The sequence below is a fragment of the Oncorhynchus keta genome, chromosome 10 (assembly GCF_023373465.1).
Source record: "Oncorhynchus keta strain PuntledgeMale-10-30-2019 chromosome 10, Oket_V2, whole genome shotgun sequence".
NCBI lineage: Eukaryota > Metazoa > Chordata > Actinopteri > Salmoniformes > Salmonidae > Oncorhynchus > Oncorhynchus keta.
In genome coordinates, this window is record NC_068430.1 from 47,993,730 (window position 1) to 48,011,634 (window position 17,905).

Consider the following 17,905-nt stretch of genomic DNA (forward strand, 5'->3'; position numbering starts at 1 on the left):
TTCCTTACAAAAGTGTCACGGAGGGACTTCCATCTGGTTTTGCACAATTCAACTTCTGTGAAGAGTAAATATAATTTAGATTGTTATCCAATAACAAAACGTTTATTTTGTCATTACAGGTGTTTGGCATCTGGAGACTATTTGCAGCCTGGCCTTCACCAGTCTTCACCTGTCTTGGATTCGAGACAGTGTCGCAGTGCATTATGGAGACCTGTGAGGCCATAGAGAGGAAGATGCTGGCGATCCATCTGCCACGACCCACTGAGGAAACCTGGAGACAAACTTCAAGAGTTTCATGAAAAATGGGACTTTCCCAATTGTTTGGGATCGGTTGATGGAAAACATGTTATGATCACCAAACCACTAAACTCAGGGACACATTTTTTTTTTTAATTATAAAGGAACCTTCTCTGTGGTGTTACTCGCCCTTGTGGATGCCAATTACCACTTCACAGCTATTCAAGTGGGGGATTTTGGGAGAAACAGTGATGGAGGAGTCTATGCCAACTCCCCACTTGGAAGGGCAATGGCATCAAAAACACTGCAGGTGCCTTTCTGGCTGGGGGTGAAGATTTAGGAAAGATACCATACACATTGGTGGTGCCCGCTGCCTTCCCACTAAAGCCCTACCTGATGAGGCCATATGCCGGGCATAACATCAGCTACGAGAAAGAAATCTTCAACTATCATCTCTGTCGAATGACAGTGGAGAAGGCATTCGGGATCCTTGTGGCCAGATGGAGGATCCTCTACCAAAAATAAACCTACTGCCAAGCGAGGTTGATATCCTAGTGGTTGCAATGTACATCCTCCACAACTTCCTCACATAGCCTTGTGATGTGGAGATGTGGCTACAGCAGGGTGGGGCAGGGATGAGGCAAGGCATGAGAGGCATAGCCATCCAGGCCAACAGAGCAGGTCAGGGGACAGTTTCTGTCAGACAAAAGTTTACTAAATATTTCACCTCTGTGGAAGGCAAACTTGACTTCCAGGACAGAATGGTTGTAGCTAGGCCTACTTAGATGCACTGTGTGAGAGTGTGTGTGTGTAGTTTATCAACTCGGGATAGTAAGTTCAACTTTGACATCTTCGTTTGTTTTGTGTATTCATTCTACACTTTAAAACGATTGTACAATTCCACCATTATTTCAACAACGAACAAAACATTTACATGAACATGTGAAAAATTGAAATACTTGTAATTTTCAACACAAAAATCTCACATGACTGTTGGCTTCAGAGGATTTATGTATTAATAAAAGCATACAGCACACATGACATTTACATTCAGCTAAGGCTAGCTAGTTCGTTTTATACCAAGGATGAACATTGGGTTGTTATACTTTACCTGAAATGTGCATGGTCTTTGCAATCTCTCTCCATAACGCATCTTTATTAGTTGGATCCTTGTAGAATTTTGAAGACGGGTCATATAAAAGTGAGTACTTCTCTACTTCAACGATAAATCTCTCCTCGTCCATCTTTCAAGCACCCACGTTGGCTTTTATTTACAGGAAGTAGGGGACGGACATATGTTTGTTGTGAGAACCAATGAGTTGATGAGAGGCGGAACTTCCAGACTTGATATGGCGGTTAGCAACCAATTTAAGGTGCATTCCGCCACCAACTGGAATGGAGTGTGTACCTTGCAGTTCGTCTTTCAGTCACACTTGTGGGTATAACCAATGAGGAGATGACACATGAGTACCTGATAAACCAATGAGGAGATGGGAGAGGCAGAACTTCAGCGCAATCTGTGTCAGAAATAGGAATGACTTCTATTTTAGCCCTTGGCATCACAGACACTCGCGAGCAGTGGGTGCAATAATTGAATAACATGGATTTCTACATTTATTTTGCAACGCTTGGGCACGCGACGTGTCCGGTCTGGTCAGCATGTTATGATTAACTTAGACTCAGCAAATGAAGATAAATAAAATATTTTTCAGTGGGTTATACTAGACTAGGTCAGTGTGTTAATGCTGCCGGACCCCAGAGTACTGAACGATGTCTCTCTCATCTAACACATCTGTTTCAACTCATGAAGACTGAACTATGTCAGAGAGACGCCTATATTGTCCAGTACTGTGCTGGGTCGGAGAAGGACTGAGAAACATTTGAGTTAGCTGGTTTGATTGCACATGTGAAGATTTGGGATTTCTGTTTAAAACTTACACTTTTTAGTCAATAAGACATTGGTCCTGTGAAATGGTGCCTTTGAATATGGTAAAAGCTGGTTCTATGATTGCTATGGCAATGCAAGTGCCCATTAGCACTCAGGTTATGAAAGTGGACTGGGCTAAATACCATGGCTTTGTTTACCGCCCAAGAAAGGTTATCTGTTGTAAAATTGAATTTGAAATGCCTCTGTTTTATCAAATGCAGAAGTGTTGCTGCTCACTGTGCCTTTAATTACTCACATTTCAATGTGTACAAAGTAACCAAGTCAAAACATGGTTTTGTTTTCTTTCATGTCCGACAGACAACCTGCATTACCATTTGATATACAAATGTCGTATGGATGGAATTAGATCTCTATTTGTTGTCCCATATTGCTTTCTCTGGTGAGCATGTCACTTGCGCTGTTGACAGTGTAAATGGTTACATTGATTAAAGGTAAGGTGAGGGGTGGGTTGATGTGCATTTACATTGAAATGGATTACTTTTATCATGTGTAATTGTGTTTATTCACATTGACACAAAGTTAAGTAATTGGGTAATACTACTGTGCAGTGGAGCTTTCTGGATAACACTAGAGAAAAAAACAAGTGTCAATTTTAACACAACTTTGAGTATACTTGACTCTGAAAAGCGTGATTAAATAACACTGCAGAGTGCAACTAAACCATTGTTGAATATGATTACACATTTAAGTGTACATTTTAACATAACTTTGAGTATACTTAACTCTGAAAAGAGTGATTAAATAACACTGGAGTGTAACTAAACCAGTGTTAAATATTATTACACGTATTAATTTTAACACCAATTTTGAGTCAAATTAACTCTGAAAATGTGACACTAATGTTACCTGAAACAGTGTTGAATTCAACTCAAAAGGAGTTAAATTAACTTATTTTTACTGTGTATTTGAACTAAGCAAGCGGTTAAAATGTTCAGTATCTTAAAACAAACAATAGCTGCTATATTTAAGAACAAACATGGCAATAGTTAAGTTATTTTCAAAACAAACAACTTCTGTTCACAGGTTTTATGCCAATAGTCACTACATATATCAACACAGAACCCTCAAATCTACACCCTTTAGCGAGTGTTAAAATGCTGCGTAAAACAAAGTTTGATGATTCGTAACATCAATCGTGCTCTTGCCAATATATACTGCTAATTAATGTTACCCAACACTGATTCTCACAAGGATTATACAACCCCAAAATCTGCCAAGAAGCAAGGTTGATCCAAGCTCTCTGACCTCACAAAATATAATACTTATCTCACACCCAAGCTAACTGGCTAAAGTTGGCTAGCTAACGCTACTTCTAGAAACAAACAAGAGAATACATCCTCACTCTCCATTATACTCTTCTAGCAATGCTGGTTAGGCTTTTTTTCATGTTATTCAAACAAAAGTTGGTGACTACCCTGTGCTGCTGGCAATAATTCAAATTACGTTATTTCCCTAACATTTACTGACAAGGATAAATTCAACTCGTCGTATTCTGCGCTCTGGTACATTCAAACCAGTGCTCTGAAATCCGAACAAAATAGCCAGAGCGAATTTATAAAGCACCCCATTTAACAATTTCCATTGAGAACGCACAACGACTATGCCATTTAGCCAAGCATGACGTGAATAGTCAATATACTAGCAAATTCGATTCATAAGGATAGGGCAACCAACAAACGTCATAATTAGTTAAACCAAATAATTTGTATCTTAAGATCAATAAGCATACTACATTCTCAAATGACTTCACAAAAAGTATGATTAGGCTAATAGAATGCTAACATCAACACGTTGGTGTATTGAACTAATGATGATTCTTTTATGGCATTGTGTCAAGTCACAAATACATCCCTCAATTCTCAAAGATTGGAATTTTTCTTTCAGCAGGGCCAAATTTGATCTATGATTAGATTGAGATCTTACGAGAGAAAAAGGAAATGTTAATTTAAGAATAAAACAGAGACAGACAGAACCCCCTTCCCCTCTTTATTGCAGGATTGTAATGTGATTAATCAACGTTGACACTTGTGATGTTTAACTGTATTTTGTATACATCATTTTCTAACATAGGTAGCCCTATAGATATGGCATATAGGATATACCCTTAGTCTCGTGGCATTCAATGGGACCTTTTCATTTGCAAACAAGCTTTCACAGCTTTCCATATGAGGATAGAAAACAAAGAAATAGGCTTCATTATACTCATTAGACAGCACAGACTATTATGTTGCTAGTATCTCAAAAGTTTTTCCCTCTAGGGATTGGAACTGGAGAATCTTTTCATGTCTTCCCACGAAATTACCTGCCCTATCCAGTAGCCTACATTCTCCCTTTACTGACAGCTGGAGCTGCAATTTCACCCTCTTCCATGGCTGTTATCTACAAATGAATTTGGATAGGTAGCTAATAAAGTTAGCTAGCTGATGGCATTTCATTCACTTGGCTAAACAGTGTGTAAAGTTAGCCTACAAAGTGGTCTACTGTAGCCAGATAGGTCTCTTTACATAAAACTGGATTTAATTACTTGAATAGGTTCTCCCACTGCCTCTTTAAATCTTAGCTTCTTAGTATGCTTTTTAAACATTCAATCATTGTCAATCCAAATACCAAGGTATTTGTATGCAGGGTCTTGTTCAATTATAGAACCCTCTGATGAGTGAAGATGTTCTCTGAACGGAACTTGAAAACATGTATTAAGCACAAGTTTTAAATCAGTTAGGGCTTTGTGTACAGCTGCAAAATCGGACTGTTGTCTTGTCATATCCAGGTCAGCAGTCGGGGCAATTGCGTACATAATAGTATCATCTGCATATAGATGAAATGTACAATTTTTTACATATTGAAGAAATTCGAACCTCAATCACGATGGCCTGAGTTCTGTCACTAAGATAATCATGAAACCATGAGCAGGCATCAGAGCCCATGCCAATCGAACAGCATGACCGACAGTATCAAATACTTTTGACAGGTCCAAAAACAAGGCAGCACAATTCATTTAAGTTTCTAAATCATTAACTAATATGGTTGCTGTGCCCTGGCCTAAACCCAGAATGATTAATTTTCAATATACCATGCTCAGAGTTTATTGCTTACCTACCAAAGACTCAAATCTTAGCTAGACATGGAAGCCTGGAGATGGGACGTTAATTATCAAGATCAATACTATCCCCGCCCTTGGAATGGCGGTACATATGCCATTTTCCCTGCTTTTGGAATATTTCCTGTTAAACATAACATTGTTAAGATATGGCCTACTGAGCCAGCACACTTGAGTATACCCGGTTCCCTGTTCATTTCTTTGGCAACTTTGAATTGCCAAAATGCTAAAACTTATACCATTTGAGTCAATCTGCAAAATTCCAAATCAGCATTCAGCTCAGAGAGTAGAGCAAGAGGCTCTTTCAAAAAGTAAAACGATTAAATGCATCATTGATGGCATTTTTGTCAAAGATGGGGCCAGAGTGAATGAATTTGTTGGAGCAGAGAGGAAGAAGCATAATCTTTCAGAGATTTGACAGTTTTCCAGAATTTGGCCAGATTCCCCTTACCATCAGAAAGAGTGCTTACATAAATAATCAGCCTTTCTAATTAGTCATATACATTAGGCATCTGAGGAATCAAACGATCGCCAATCCAGGCCTATGTTCCCGGCCACATTTCTTACAAATGACTTCAGATAATTCAGGAGTGAACCAGGCATTCAATCTACTTTTAACTGATGTTTTGAAAGGTGCATGGTTATCTAGTTGTTAAAGACATTTACAAAAAAGCTAAATCAGGTTCAGGGACTATGGAGTTTGAGTTCATAAATAGGAAAGAGTAGTCCTACCTACAGCATTAACTAATTACAAAAAATGGAAGCAGTGGCCTCCCGAGTGGCACAGTGCTAGCTAGATTCTGGGTTTAAGTCCAGGGGTTGTTGCAGCCGGTCATGACTGGGAGACCCACACGGCGGCACACATTTGGCCCAGCATCGTCCGGGTTAAGGGAGGGTTTGGCCGGCAGGGATGTCCTTGCCCCATCGTGCACTAGTGACTCGTGTGGCGGGTCGGGCGCAGTGCACGCTGACACTGTCGCCAGATGTACGGTATTTCCTCCGACACATTGGTGCTGCTGGCTTCCAGGTTAAGTGGGCATTGTGTCAAGAAGCAGGGAGGCTGGTTTGTGTTTCGGAGGACGCACGGCTCTCTGCCTTCACCTCTCCGAGTCCATACGGGAGTTGCAGCGATGAGACAAGACTAACTACCAATTGGAGAGGAAAAAAAGGGGGTAAAAAATAAATAAAACCACAACCAGGCAAGTCATTTTGAAATATGTATTTATTTCAGAAAGCAAAAGACATGTTGCAAAAAGCTATATTTCAGAAAGGGTGAAAATTGAAAGCATCCTAAATATAATTGGCCGAATGTTGGTATGGCTAGGCTTAGATAAGGTCTCTTGGTTACAATTACAATGATATTTCATTATATTATTTGTGTTGGCTCCTTAATTTAGTTAAATTAAATCTCATAACACAACTGTTTGGCATTAAGTTAGAAAGCGTGTTTTTTCTAATTTAAATGGCACAAATGCTGCCATCAGTCTTGCTGTATAACAAACACAAAATCAAGCCCATGGCCCTGTGTAACCCAAACAATGTGGGGCAAGAACAAAAAAAAAAAAGATTCTGTTCAAATGTGTAGATTACACCCAAATCCACGTTGGCCTCAAAAGCACATTACTAAAGCAAACCAGATTCATGGCACAGAGAACTCATTTTCGTAAATAATAAAATAAAAATATAATAGAACATTTGTCTTAATTATAATTGCACACCACATTTCGGAAATACAGAGACCCCTTTGAAAAACAGCCATCATTAGGTCGTCTCACTGTATAAGGTTGTTTAAAATAAAAGTTAATCAATAATAGTCAATTCTCAACTCACTAACTCAGTTTTTCATATTCACATATTGTAGCAGAGACCCTATTTTACCAAATCTGTGGTGTTCGTTGTCCCCACCATCAGCACACTTGATAACAGGGAGTGTAATTTCAATCAGAGAAATAGAATTCCTAGATTGGACCTATCCCTTCAGACCACTACAATTTAGCTGGTATTGACATTTTAATGTCCAACTACTAACCACAAAGACGGCTGCCGGTCCTTTCACCGTTGAATGGGACTGTCTATTCCAGCGGTACTCAACTCATACCCTACGAGGTCCGGCGCCTGCTGGTTCTCTGTTCTACCGGAATTGATTTCACACACACCTGGAGTCTCGTTTGAGGGGTTATTCGATCATCTATATTTCTACGATTTCAACACGTTTCCTATAGAACCCTCAAACTCAACTCTGGATCTCAAAGCCAGTTCCACTATTTTTTTCATTGTTCCCCTCTAATCAGTGATTGATTTAGACCTGGGACAGCAGGTGTGTGGAATTCATTATGAGGTATAACAGAAAACCAGTAGGCTCCGGACCTCGTAGGGCGAGTTGAATACCCCTGCTATAGAAGATTGACAATATTATTTAAAACAATGGATATTCCCATTCAAGTCAACATTCTCTGATGGGTGGACCTGCAACAATTTTTATGGTACCATTTGGAGTTGAAATGTTACATTTTAGTATTGTACTGTATTTAAATAATATGGTGGGCATAACAAACACCTAATTTGATGTGAAATAGGGTATAAACTACAGCATAACACAAGAAAAACATGTTTTGTTAATTGACGTCAAAAAGGTGTAAAAATTACAACCCTGTTTGTATTATGCTTTCAAATTGCATCAAAATCAAGACTGTCTGAATCAATGACCAAGATATGGACATGTGGGACGACCCTATAATGTAAATACATAAACATTACATTCTCAAATCTATCATTTTAGTTTCCATTGTTTTAGGGAGAAAATAGAATAGGCGAAAGCATCTAACATCTGGATCAATAGCAATTTCCTGATAATAATACGGTGTTCAAATGGGGGTAGTAAACAATGTGAGAAGTTCTACAGCACTACTCTAATTAAGGCACATTTTATTTATCTTTGGTACAAAACTTTAGCAATCCATAGCATACATTCTATTGCAGCAGATTAATATGATTTAGCATACATTTCTAATTAATCTCCAGCATGAGAATACCATTCTAAATTGGATACGTTACAAACGTCAAAATGTGAACATTACTGGAGCCACATCAGTTTGTTTCAGTTATCTCGCTAGTTTTATAGATTGATTTAGAGTTAGCTAGCTACCAATCCTATTCCTACCTATACTGTAGAGTCATGCCTCCAAAAATGACTGTCCCCAGTTATGTTTACATTTTGGCATTTGTGACATACACTTTAAGCATATTAAGTGCAAGGTGGTGTATAATACCAGCTCTCATAATGTGACATACACTATTGAAAAAAAACCTACATTGCATAAAGGTTAATAAGCAGTGCAAAAGGCCATGCACAAGTATTCAAGTTTGAGTGGTGGAATGATAATGGCCAAGATGTAACAAACACAATTAGGAAATGAAGATGTTTGCACTGATAACGTAGAATCACCCTGACTAACCTCTATAACGGAGGAAGCGTCTTTGCAATGAAAATAAAGATGAAATAAAGTGAAGTATCCCCGAAAAAAAAAGAAAGTAGGCTACAAACACACTATGCCACTGCTCAACAAATTCTGCTAAGAAACACATTGTGTTAAAGTCTGAGGTTCTAAATTGGAGTTTGGTATAGTTCCAAAGAGATTCTGACTTGCAACACATGAACATGTACAAGATACAAAACGAATGCAGCCACTTCAAACTCGAAAATCCAAATCTGAAGATACAGGATTTGAAAGGCTGGCCACACGAGACAAAAGGCATCCGCATGCTTCCTATCCGAAACAGTTTGGCATAGTTCGTGCATATATTAGGATGTCTGTTCGCACACAAAAAAAACCTAGAGGCAAGCTGAATTTCGGTAGCCGTACACCCCTTCGTCAGTCATTGGTCAACAGTAATGTTTGTCAATTTGAATAATAATAAAAAATAAAAAAAACTTTATTTAACTAGGCAAGTCGGTTAAGAACAAATTCTTATTTTCAATGACAGCCTAGGAACAGTGGGTTAACTGCCTTGTTCAGGGACAGAATGATAGATTTGTACCTTGTCAGCTCGGGGATTCAATCTTGCAACCTTTCCGTTACTAGTCCAATGCTTTAACCACTAGGCTACGCTCCGTCATTCAACAAAGTAAAAATGTATGACAGATTTCTTCAGTTATCTTAGATTACTTCTGACTATTTTGAGGAAGTGTATATTGGCTACAGAGTCTCAAGTTGGACAAACAGTACTATCACTGCTTTTTTTTTTCTCAAGCGAAGGTCTTTTAAGGGAGTATGCAAGCACACTCGTTCGGTTCACAGAGCCAATTTCGGCTAGGTGCCAGCCGAACCAAAGCATACAGAAGCCTTTAGAAACATGTAAATGTAACGTGCGGTGCAAGCTAAGCATTTGTAGCCATTATTATTATTATTATTATGAAGATGTAACACCTTGATCAGACCTACAGCATCATTTGCAGCAATGCTGCAAAATCAATTCTGGCGGTCAAACTTTTTCCATTACATAATACAATCGTTTTACTGGATGTGTGAAACAAAAGTTCAACATTCACCTTTTGTTACCATTTCCGTCAAGTCTACAAATACAATTCAATGCATACGTTGGATAAATCCATGTATGCGCCACACAGAACGCACTGCTTCTGCAACAGAGTTTTGGTGTACCAAAACGCAATTACGCTCTTGATCTGATCGAGGAGTTCAAACTTTTGTGTTACGCGAGTAGCCTACTTTATTTAATCAAATGTTTTGAAGCTGCATTACATGAAATGCATGATTATTTTGGCTTTATTTAAAACTCTCCTTTCCACTATTTTTTAACATCACCCTTCTTGAACTCCTTATTCTTTCATTCCTCTGGAAGTAACATCTGAAGCAGCAAAGAATGAGAAATATCTATGACTGTAGAAAAAAGAATATAAGTGGCATCAAAAGTCAAAATGAGCATTGACAGAAATAATTTCAGTATTTTCACAGACCGATAGTGGGCATACTCAAAACCCTATGTGGTGGAGTGTGCTGGCTCCCTCATGTGGCTAGGAATGCAAAGTGCTGCATTTCTGCTTGTTCCACTAAGCTTTGGGGGCAGGAATGTTGACTGGATCCAGTTTCAGCATCTTGTAGTAAGACACAAGTTGATTGGGCACTTCAGCCAAGACACTCTGGGCGAGGGCTTCCTTAGGGGCCTGCAGAGGGCGGAAGGACAGTGAGAAGATAAGTGCTCCAATAGCAGTGCAACAAAACATACAAATTAATTCAAGATAGAAAAGGACGTAAAAACCTGTCAATATCTCGCCAAAGTGTTATGGAATGGTGCCACACTACCCACTGATACAATTACTGATGTACACGTGTGAATCTTCTCAATTCCTCGCCAAACTGGTGTGGTACTGGTACTGACAACACACTTCACAATGACAAATGCAGATTAAAATAAACATACATTGGCAAACTGTCTGAGGGGCACAAACTGCACAATATCCCTGGCCACGGGCTCGCCACTCAGGGACTTGAGTACGCCGTCGTCTCCATCTAGCAGCTCCATGGCCTTGAAGTCTGCTTCGCCCACCCCGATGATGATGATGGACATGGGCAGCCGTGAGGCCTTGACGATGGCATCCCGGGTCTGGTCCAAGTCCGTGATCTCGCCATCGGTGATGATTAGCAGGACAAAGTATTGCTGACGGAAGTTAAGAGGACAGAACAGTTTGTGAAATTTGATTTAGTTTGAAATGAACACAAATGCGCTAGACATGGCAAATCCTCCTGCTTTCCACTGTGTTCATTCTGACCAAGACACTTTTTCATAACTGTTGAGTAGGCTTGTATTGTAAATGTCTGATTTGCATCATGTTTGTACACAGTGCCTTCGGAAAGTATTCAGACCCCTGGACTTTTTCCACATTTTGTTACAGCCTTATTCTAAAATGGATTAAATTGTGTTTTTTCTCTCATCAATCTACACACAATACCCCATAATGACAAAGCAAAAACAGCTTTACACATTTTTTCAAACTTTAAAAAATATCACATTTTTACATACAGTACTAGTCAAAAGCTGACACCAATTCATTCAAGGGTTTTTCTATAATAGTGAAGACATCTAAACTATGAAATAACACGTATGGAATCAACGTGTTAAATGAAAATATTTTATATTTGAGATTCTTCAAAGTAGCCACCTTTTGCCTTGATAGCTTTGCACACTCTGGGCCTTCTCCCATCCAGCTTCATGAGGAATGCTTTTTCAACAGTCTTGAAGGAGTTACCACATATGCTGAGCACTTGGTTACTTTTCCTTCACTTGGAGGTCCAACTCATCCCAAACCATCTCAATTGGGTTGAGGTCGGGTGATTGTGAAGGCCAGGTCATCTGACGCAGCACTACATCACTCTCCTTGGTGAAATAGCCCTTACACAGCCTGGAGGTGTATTTTGAGTCATTGCCCTGTTGAAAAACAAATGATAGTGGGACGAAGTACAAACCAGATGGGATGGCGTATCAGTGCAGAATGCTGTGGTAGCCATGCTGGTTAAGTGTGCCTTGAATTCTAAATAAAATCACAGACAGTGTCACCAGCAAAGCACCCCCACACCACCTCCATGCTTCACGGTGGGAACCACACAAGGAGATCATCTGTTCACTTACTCTGCGTCTCACAAAGACACGTTGGTTGGAACTAAAAAATCTCACATTTGGACTCAGACTTAAGGACAGATTTCCACCGGTCTAATGTCCATTGCTTGTGTTTCTTTGCCCAATCAAGTCTTCTTATTTGTGTCCTATGGTAATGGTTTCTTTGCAGCAATTTGACCACGAAGGCCTGATTCATGCAGTCTCCTCTGAACAATTGATGTTGAGATGTCTGTTACCTGAACTCTGAAGCATTTATTTGGGCTGCAACCTGAGGTGCAGTTAATTGCCAATTTCTGAGGCTGGTAACTCTAATTTAACATCCTCTGCAGCAGAGGTAACTCTGGGTCTTCCTTTCCTGTGGAGGTCCTCATGAGAGCCAGTTTCATCATAGTGCCTGATGGTTTTTGCGACTGCACTTGAAGAAACATTCATTTTCTAGATTGACTGACCTTCATGTTTTAACTTCACTAGGGTAGGGGGAAGCATTCGGAATTTTGGATGAAAAGCATGCAATAGGATATGCATAGGATATGCATATAATTAGTAGATTTGGATAGAAAAGACTCTGAACTTTCCAAAACTGTTAAATAATATCAGTTCTGTTATACTCTGACATGTCAGGCAAAAACCCGAGGAAAATCCAACCAGGAAGTACTATTATTTTGAAAGGCTGTTTTTTCCATTGAAAGCCTATCCACCATACAAAGACTTAGGACCCAGTTCACGAGCTCTGTGCGTTCCTCTACATGTGACCATTGTTTCAGGCTTTTACTCTGAAAGTGCCGTATCTACCTCATTTTTCAATCAGTGACCAGTGGAAATCTCCATTTATCAGCCATGCGCCCTGAACGCGCCTTTGTTTCTTCTTTCCTATTGACGAAGCTTTTGTCCGGTTGAAATATTATTCATTATTTATGACAAAAACAACCGGAGGATGGATTTTAAACATCGTTTGGCATGTTTCTACTAACTTTTATTGTACCTTAAAAAACAAAAAAACTTTGTCCTGGAAATAGTGCGACCACAACTGGCCGTGATTGGGAGTCCCATAGGGTGGCGCACAATTGCCCCAGCGTCGTCCGGGTTTGGCCCTGTGTAACCCTTCATTGTAAATAGGAATTTTTCTTGATTTCCTAGTTAAATAAAGGTTAAATAAAAATGTGAGCTGTTCTTGCCATAATATGGATTTGGTCTTTCACCAAATAGTGCTATTTTCTGTATACCAACCTTACCACAATACAAGTGATTGGATCACATAAATTAATAAGGAAAGAAATTCCACAAATTAAGTTAAGGCACACCTTTTAATTCAAATGCATTCCAGGTGACTACCTCTGGTTGAGAGAATGCCAAGCTGTCATCAAGGCAAAGGGTGGCAATTTGATGAATCTCAAATATATTTGATTTGTTTAACACTTTTTTGGTTACTGAGTTATTTCATAGTTTTGATGTCTTCATTAACCTCCTGCTCCTACCTGACACGCAGGCGTCCCATCTAGACATCTGGAAATGCAAATGCGCTACGCTAAATGCTAATAGCACTCGTTAAAACTCAAACGTTCATTAAAATACACATGCAGGGTACTGAATTAAAGCGACACTTGTTGTGAATCCAGGTAACAAGTCAGATTTTTTAAAATGCTTTTTAAAAAGCTATTATCTGATAGCACGTAACACCAAAAGACCCGCAGGGGACGTAAACAAAACAATTAGCATAGTCGGCGCTACACAAAACGCACAAATAAAATATAAAACATTCATTACCTTTGACCATCTTTGTTGGCACTCCTAGATGTCCCATAAACATCACTATTGGGTCTTTTTTGCCATTAAATCGGTCCATATATAGCCTAGATAGCGATCTATGAAGACTGTGATCAACGAAAAAAATTGCGTTTTATAACGTAACGTCATTTTTTTAAATTAAAAAAGTCGATGATAAACTTTCACAAAACACTTCGAAATACTTTTGTAATGCAACTTTAGGTATTAGTAAACGTTAATAAGCGATCAAATTGATCACGAGGCGATGTATATTCTATAGCTGTACGTCTGGAAATAATGTCCGGGTAAATCTCAACCAAAATATCCGGTCGGAGACCAGAAGAACTGCGCTGGCTCGTGCCTCGTCTGTTTGACCAAGAAACAAATCGTAGGCAAATGACAAGACTGTTGACATCGTGTGGAATCTGTAGGTATTGCAACCTCGGCCCCATTTAATGTGGTTCACGTTTAACAATGGGTTGAAGTGGCGCATGGATATACTTTCCCATTTTCAGTGATCAGATTTTCCTGCACTTTTCGATGAAACGCACGTTCTGTTATAGTCACAGCCGTGATTTAACCAGTTTTATAAACGTCAGTGTTTTCTATCCACACATACTAATCATATGCATATACTATATTCCTGGCATGAGTAGCAGGGTGCTGAAATGTTGCGCGATTTTTAACAGAATGTTCGAAAAAGTAGGGGGTAGGAGTAACAGGTTAACCTGTTGAGTGTAGGGGGCAGTATTTTGATGTTTGGATGAAAAACGGCCTATTTCTCAGGCCCAGAATATGCATATAATTGTCAGATTAGGATAGAAAACACTAAAGTTTTCAAAACTATCAAAATATTGTCTGTGAGTGTAACAGAACTGATAGTGCAGGTGAAAACCTGAGGAAAATCCAACCCGGAAGTGCTGTTTGTCCTGAAAGCTCTCTGTTCCATTGCCTGCCGTCGCTCCATTTAAAGGGATATCAACCAGATTCATTTCCCTGTGGCTTCCACATGTTGTGAACAGTCTTTAGACATAGATTCAGGCTTTATTTTGAAAAAATGAGCAAGAAAGATCACATCGTGTCATTGTATGGCTGGGTGCCAGCAGCGTTTTGCATGTGCAACAGCTTGGAGCAGACATTTTCTCTCTCTCTCCTATTGAAGAAGGTACAGTCCGGCCGGTTGAAATATTATCGATTATATATTGTAAAAACAACCAGAGGCTTGATTAGAAAAAACATTTGACATGTTTCTACGAACTTTATGGATACTATTTGGAATTTGTCTGCCCGGTCGTGACCACTCGAGCCTGTGGATTTCTGAACATAACGCGCCAACCAAATTGAGGTATTTTGGATATAAAAATAATCTTTATGGTACAAAAGGAACATTTGTGTAACTGGGAGTCTCATGAGTGCAAACATCCGAAGATCAAAAAGGTAAGCGATTCATTTTATTGCTTTTCGTGACCAATCTACTTTGCTGCTAGCTGTTTGTAATGTTATGTCTGCTGAGAGAGATGTCCTTACATAAACGCTTGGTATGCTTTCGCCAAAAACCTTTTTTGAAATTGACACGCCAGGTGGATTAACATCAAGCTAAGCTGTGTTTTGCTATATTGCACTTGTGATTTCATGAAAATTAAATATTTTTAGTGATTTAATTTGGGCGCTCTGCAATTCAGCAGATGTTGACAAATGATCCTGCTAAACGGGATGGGTGCATCAAGTAGTTAACAAGGACAACACAGGTCTTTCCATCATTGTATGATTTTTTTTGTGTCCAAATGAACAAGTTTACAGACACTGTCAAATGTGAAATAGCGAAGCACTTGAGTTGGGTGCGCAATTATGCAGGTACTTTCCCCGAAACGGATGACAAACAACTGGATTCATTATCCCTTTCATGCCCTGCCTCCAGTCCACTTACCAATATCTGAACAAGAGAGCCTCAATCGAGATGTAATTTAAATCAGAAGCCACTGCTAGATTTCTTGATTGGGCTGCGCTCAGAGTATCCTGCCGTGGCAAGACACTGATGCCCTTTGCAACCACGTACCTATGCGAGTGTGGAATCTAAGCCATCACTAGCATGAAAACTAAATACAGGCACAGACTGTGTGGAAAATTATTTAAGACAGACTCTCTCCAATACAACATTGCAGTTATGTGCATCTTTTTAAGCACACCCTTCTCATTAACCTGTGGCCAGTTATTCACAATTTGATGAACAAATAAGGTTTTATACTTAAGATGGTTAAATAAGAGCAACATTATTGATTATTATTAGTGCCCTGGTCCTATAAGAGCTCTTTGTCACTTCCCACGAGCCAGGTTGTGACAAAACTCATTCTTATGTTTAATAAATGCATTGTATAGTGTATGTGGCAGTCTTGCAATGATGGCAAAAAAACATTTGAGAGAGTGTGCGGGACCCTGGTGCTTGAGGGGGTACGCAACTGGAGGTTGAATGTTTGAAGGGGTACGGTACTATAAAAGGTTTGGGAACCACTGTTGTAGAGCATCTTCTGTTTCCAGGTGTCAAAGTTATCTATAAAGAGTGATTTCAACAGAGCTACAGTAATCTTTTAGCCAAGTGTGTAATGCCAGTAGCCTGCTGAATCTTTCACACTCGTGGGCCAATAGAGCTGCCAATGACAACAGCTGGTGCAATGGCGGAGGAGGTCCGGCCATTCTTTCGCCTTGACTGGTTTTGCAAACCCCTCAAAGATCGAAGGGCGGTGGGACCCAATGGACCAGAGCCAGCTGTAGTATCCTTTGTGGATGATTAATGGGCCGGACTCTCAGGCAGCCTCACATTCCCTTCCTGGAGCCCACCCCTTTTTATTCACGTTTTTGTTTAGTCTGATGTTTTCTTGTTTAATTTGTACAATTGCAAAGCGTTTTATAATGTTATGGTCTATTTTAAAGGTAAGCTGAAAAAGTGAAGATAACCTTTAATGAGATGGAGGGGAAGAGGTGTTGCATGGGGTCTCGACTCACCGATGCGTTGTTCTGCTGTGCCGCCCCTGACGCGATGCCTGCCACGTGGTTGATTATGGGGGAGAAGTTGGTGGGACCGTATAGCTTCACCTGAGGTAGGGCCATGCGGTAGGCCTCCACAATCCCCTGGACCCCTGCAACATATTAAACACACAGGGCCAGTTTGAGCTTGAACTGGTGTAGGTAGGTCAGTGATACTCAAATACTATTTGGGAAAGTTCAATCACACACATATATTGATATTGCAATTTATCGTACATTTTATGACTTGGGTTACATGTTTTTGCATAAAATGTTTTGAGGAATACTGGTAAATGCATCAAATGAGACTAATTAAATATTTCAATTAATTAAAAACAAAACTATTTTGATTTTGAAAATGTGCCTTACAGTGCAGGAATTTGTACATTAGGCTACTGCTATTTTAGTACAACATTAATTATTAACCTCTCTGGGATCGTTCGGGACGCTAGCGTCCCACCTCGCCAACAGCCAGTGAAATTGCAGGGCGCCAAATTCAAAACAACAAATCTCAATTAAAATTCCTCAACCATACAAGTATTTTACACCATCGTTAATCCAACCAGTGTCCGATTTCAAAAATGCTTTTCGGCGAAAGCAGAACATATCATTGTTAGGTCAGCAAGTAGTCACAGAAAGCATTCAGCCATTTTACAACCAAAGACACGTGTCACAAAAAGCAGAAATATAGATTAAATTAAATCACTAACCTTTGACAATCTTCATCAGATGACACTCCCAGGACTCAATGTTACACAATACATGTATGTTTTGTTCAATGAAGTTCATATTTATATCCAAAAACCTCAGTTTTACATTGGCGCCATGTTCAGAAATGCCTCCAAAACATCCGGAGAAATTGCAGAGAGCCACATCAAATAACAAATACTCATCGTAAACTTTGATGAAAGATACATTTTACATAAAATTAAAGATAAACCTGTTCTTAATGCAACCGCTGTCAGATTTCAAAAAAGCTTTATGGCAAAAGCACAATATTCAATAATCTGAGAACAGCGTTCAGCCACAAAAGCAAGCCATACAGTTACCCGCCAAATTGTGGAGTCAACAAAAGTCATAAATAGCATTATAAATCTTTGATGATCTTCGTCGGAATGCACTCCCAGGACTCGCACTTCCACCTGAAATGTTTGTTTTGTTCGATTATGTCCAAATACCTCCGTTTCGTTCACTATTCCAAAGGC

At 39.5% G+C, this 17,905-nt stretch overlaps 1 protein-coding gene across 3 annotated transcripts in view; it reads right to left on the reverse strand.

Moving 5' to 3' along the window:
* Positions 1–6,486: 6,486 nt before the first annotated feature.
* Positions 6,487–17,905, reverse strand: part of LOC118388887 (copine-3-like) — a 57,505-nt gene continuing 46,086 nt past the window's right edge. For all 3 annotated transcript variants that reach the window (XM_035778453.1, XM_035778452.2, XM_035778454.2), the window contains exons 14-16: positions 16,680–16,813; positions 10,722–10,958; positions 6,487–10,464 (exon numbers count right to left, since the gene is read on the reverse strand). In XM_035778453.1, the coding sequence (XP_035634346.1) occupies positions 10,351–10,464; positions 10,722–10,958; positions 16,680–16,813 (485 nt within the window). In that variant the 3' untranslated portion in view covers positions 6,487–10,350. The remainder of the gene's footprint in view (positions 10,465–10,721; positions 10,959–16,679; positions 16,814–17,905) is intronic.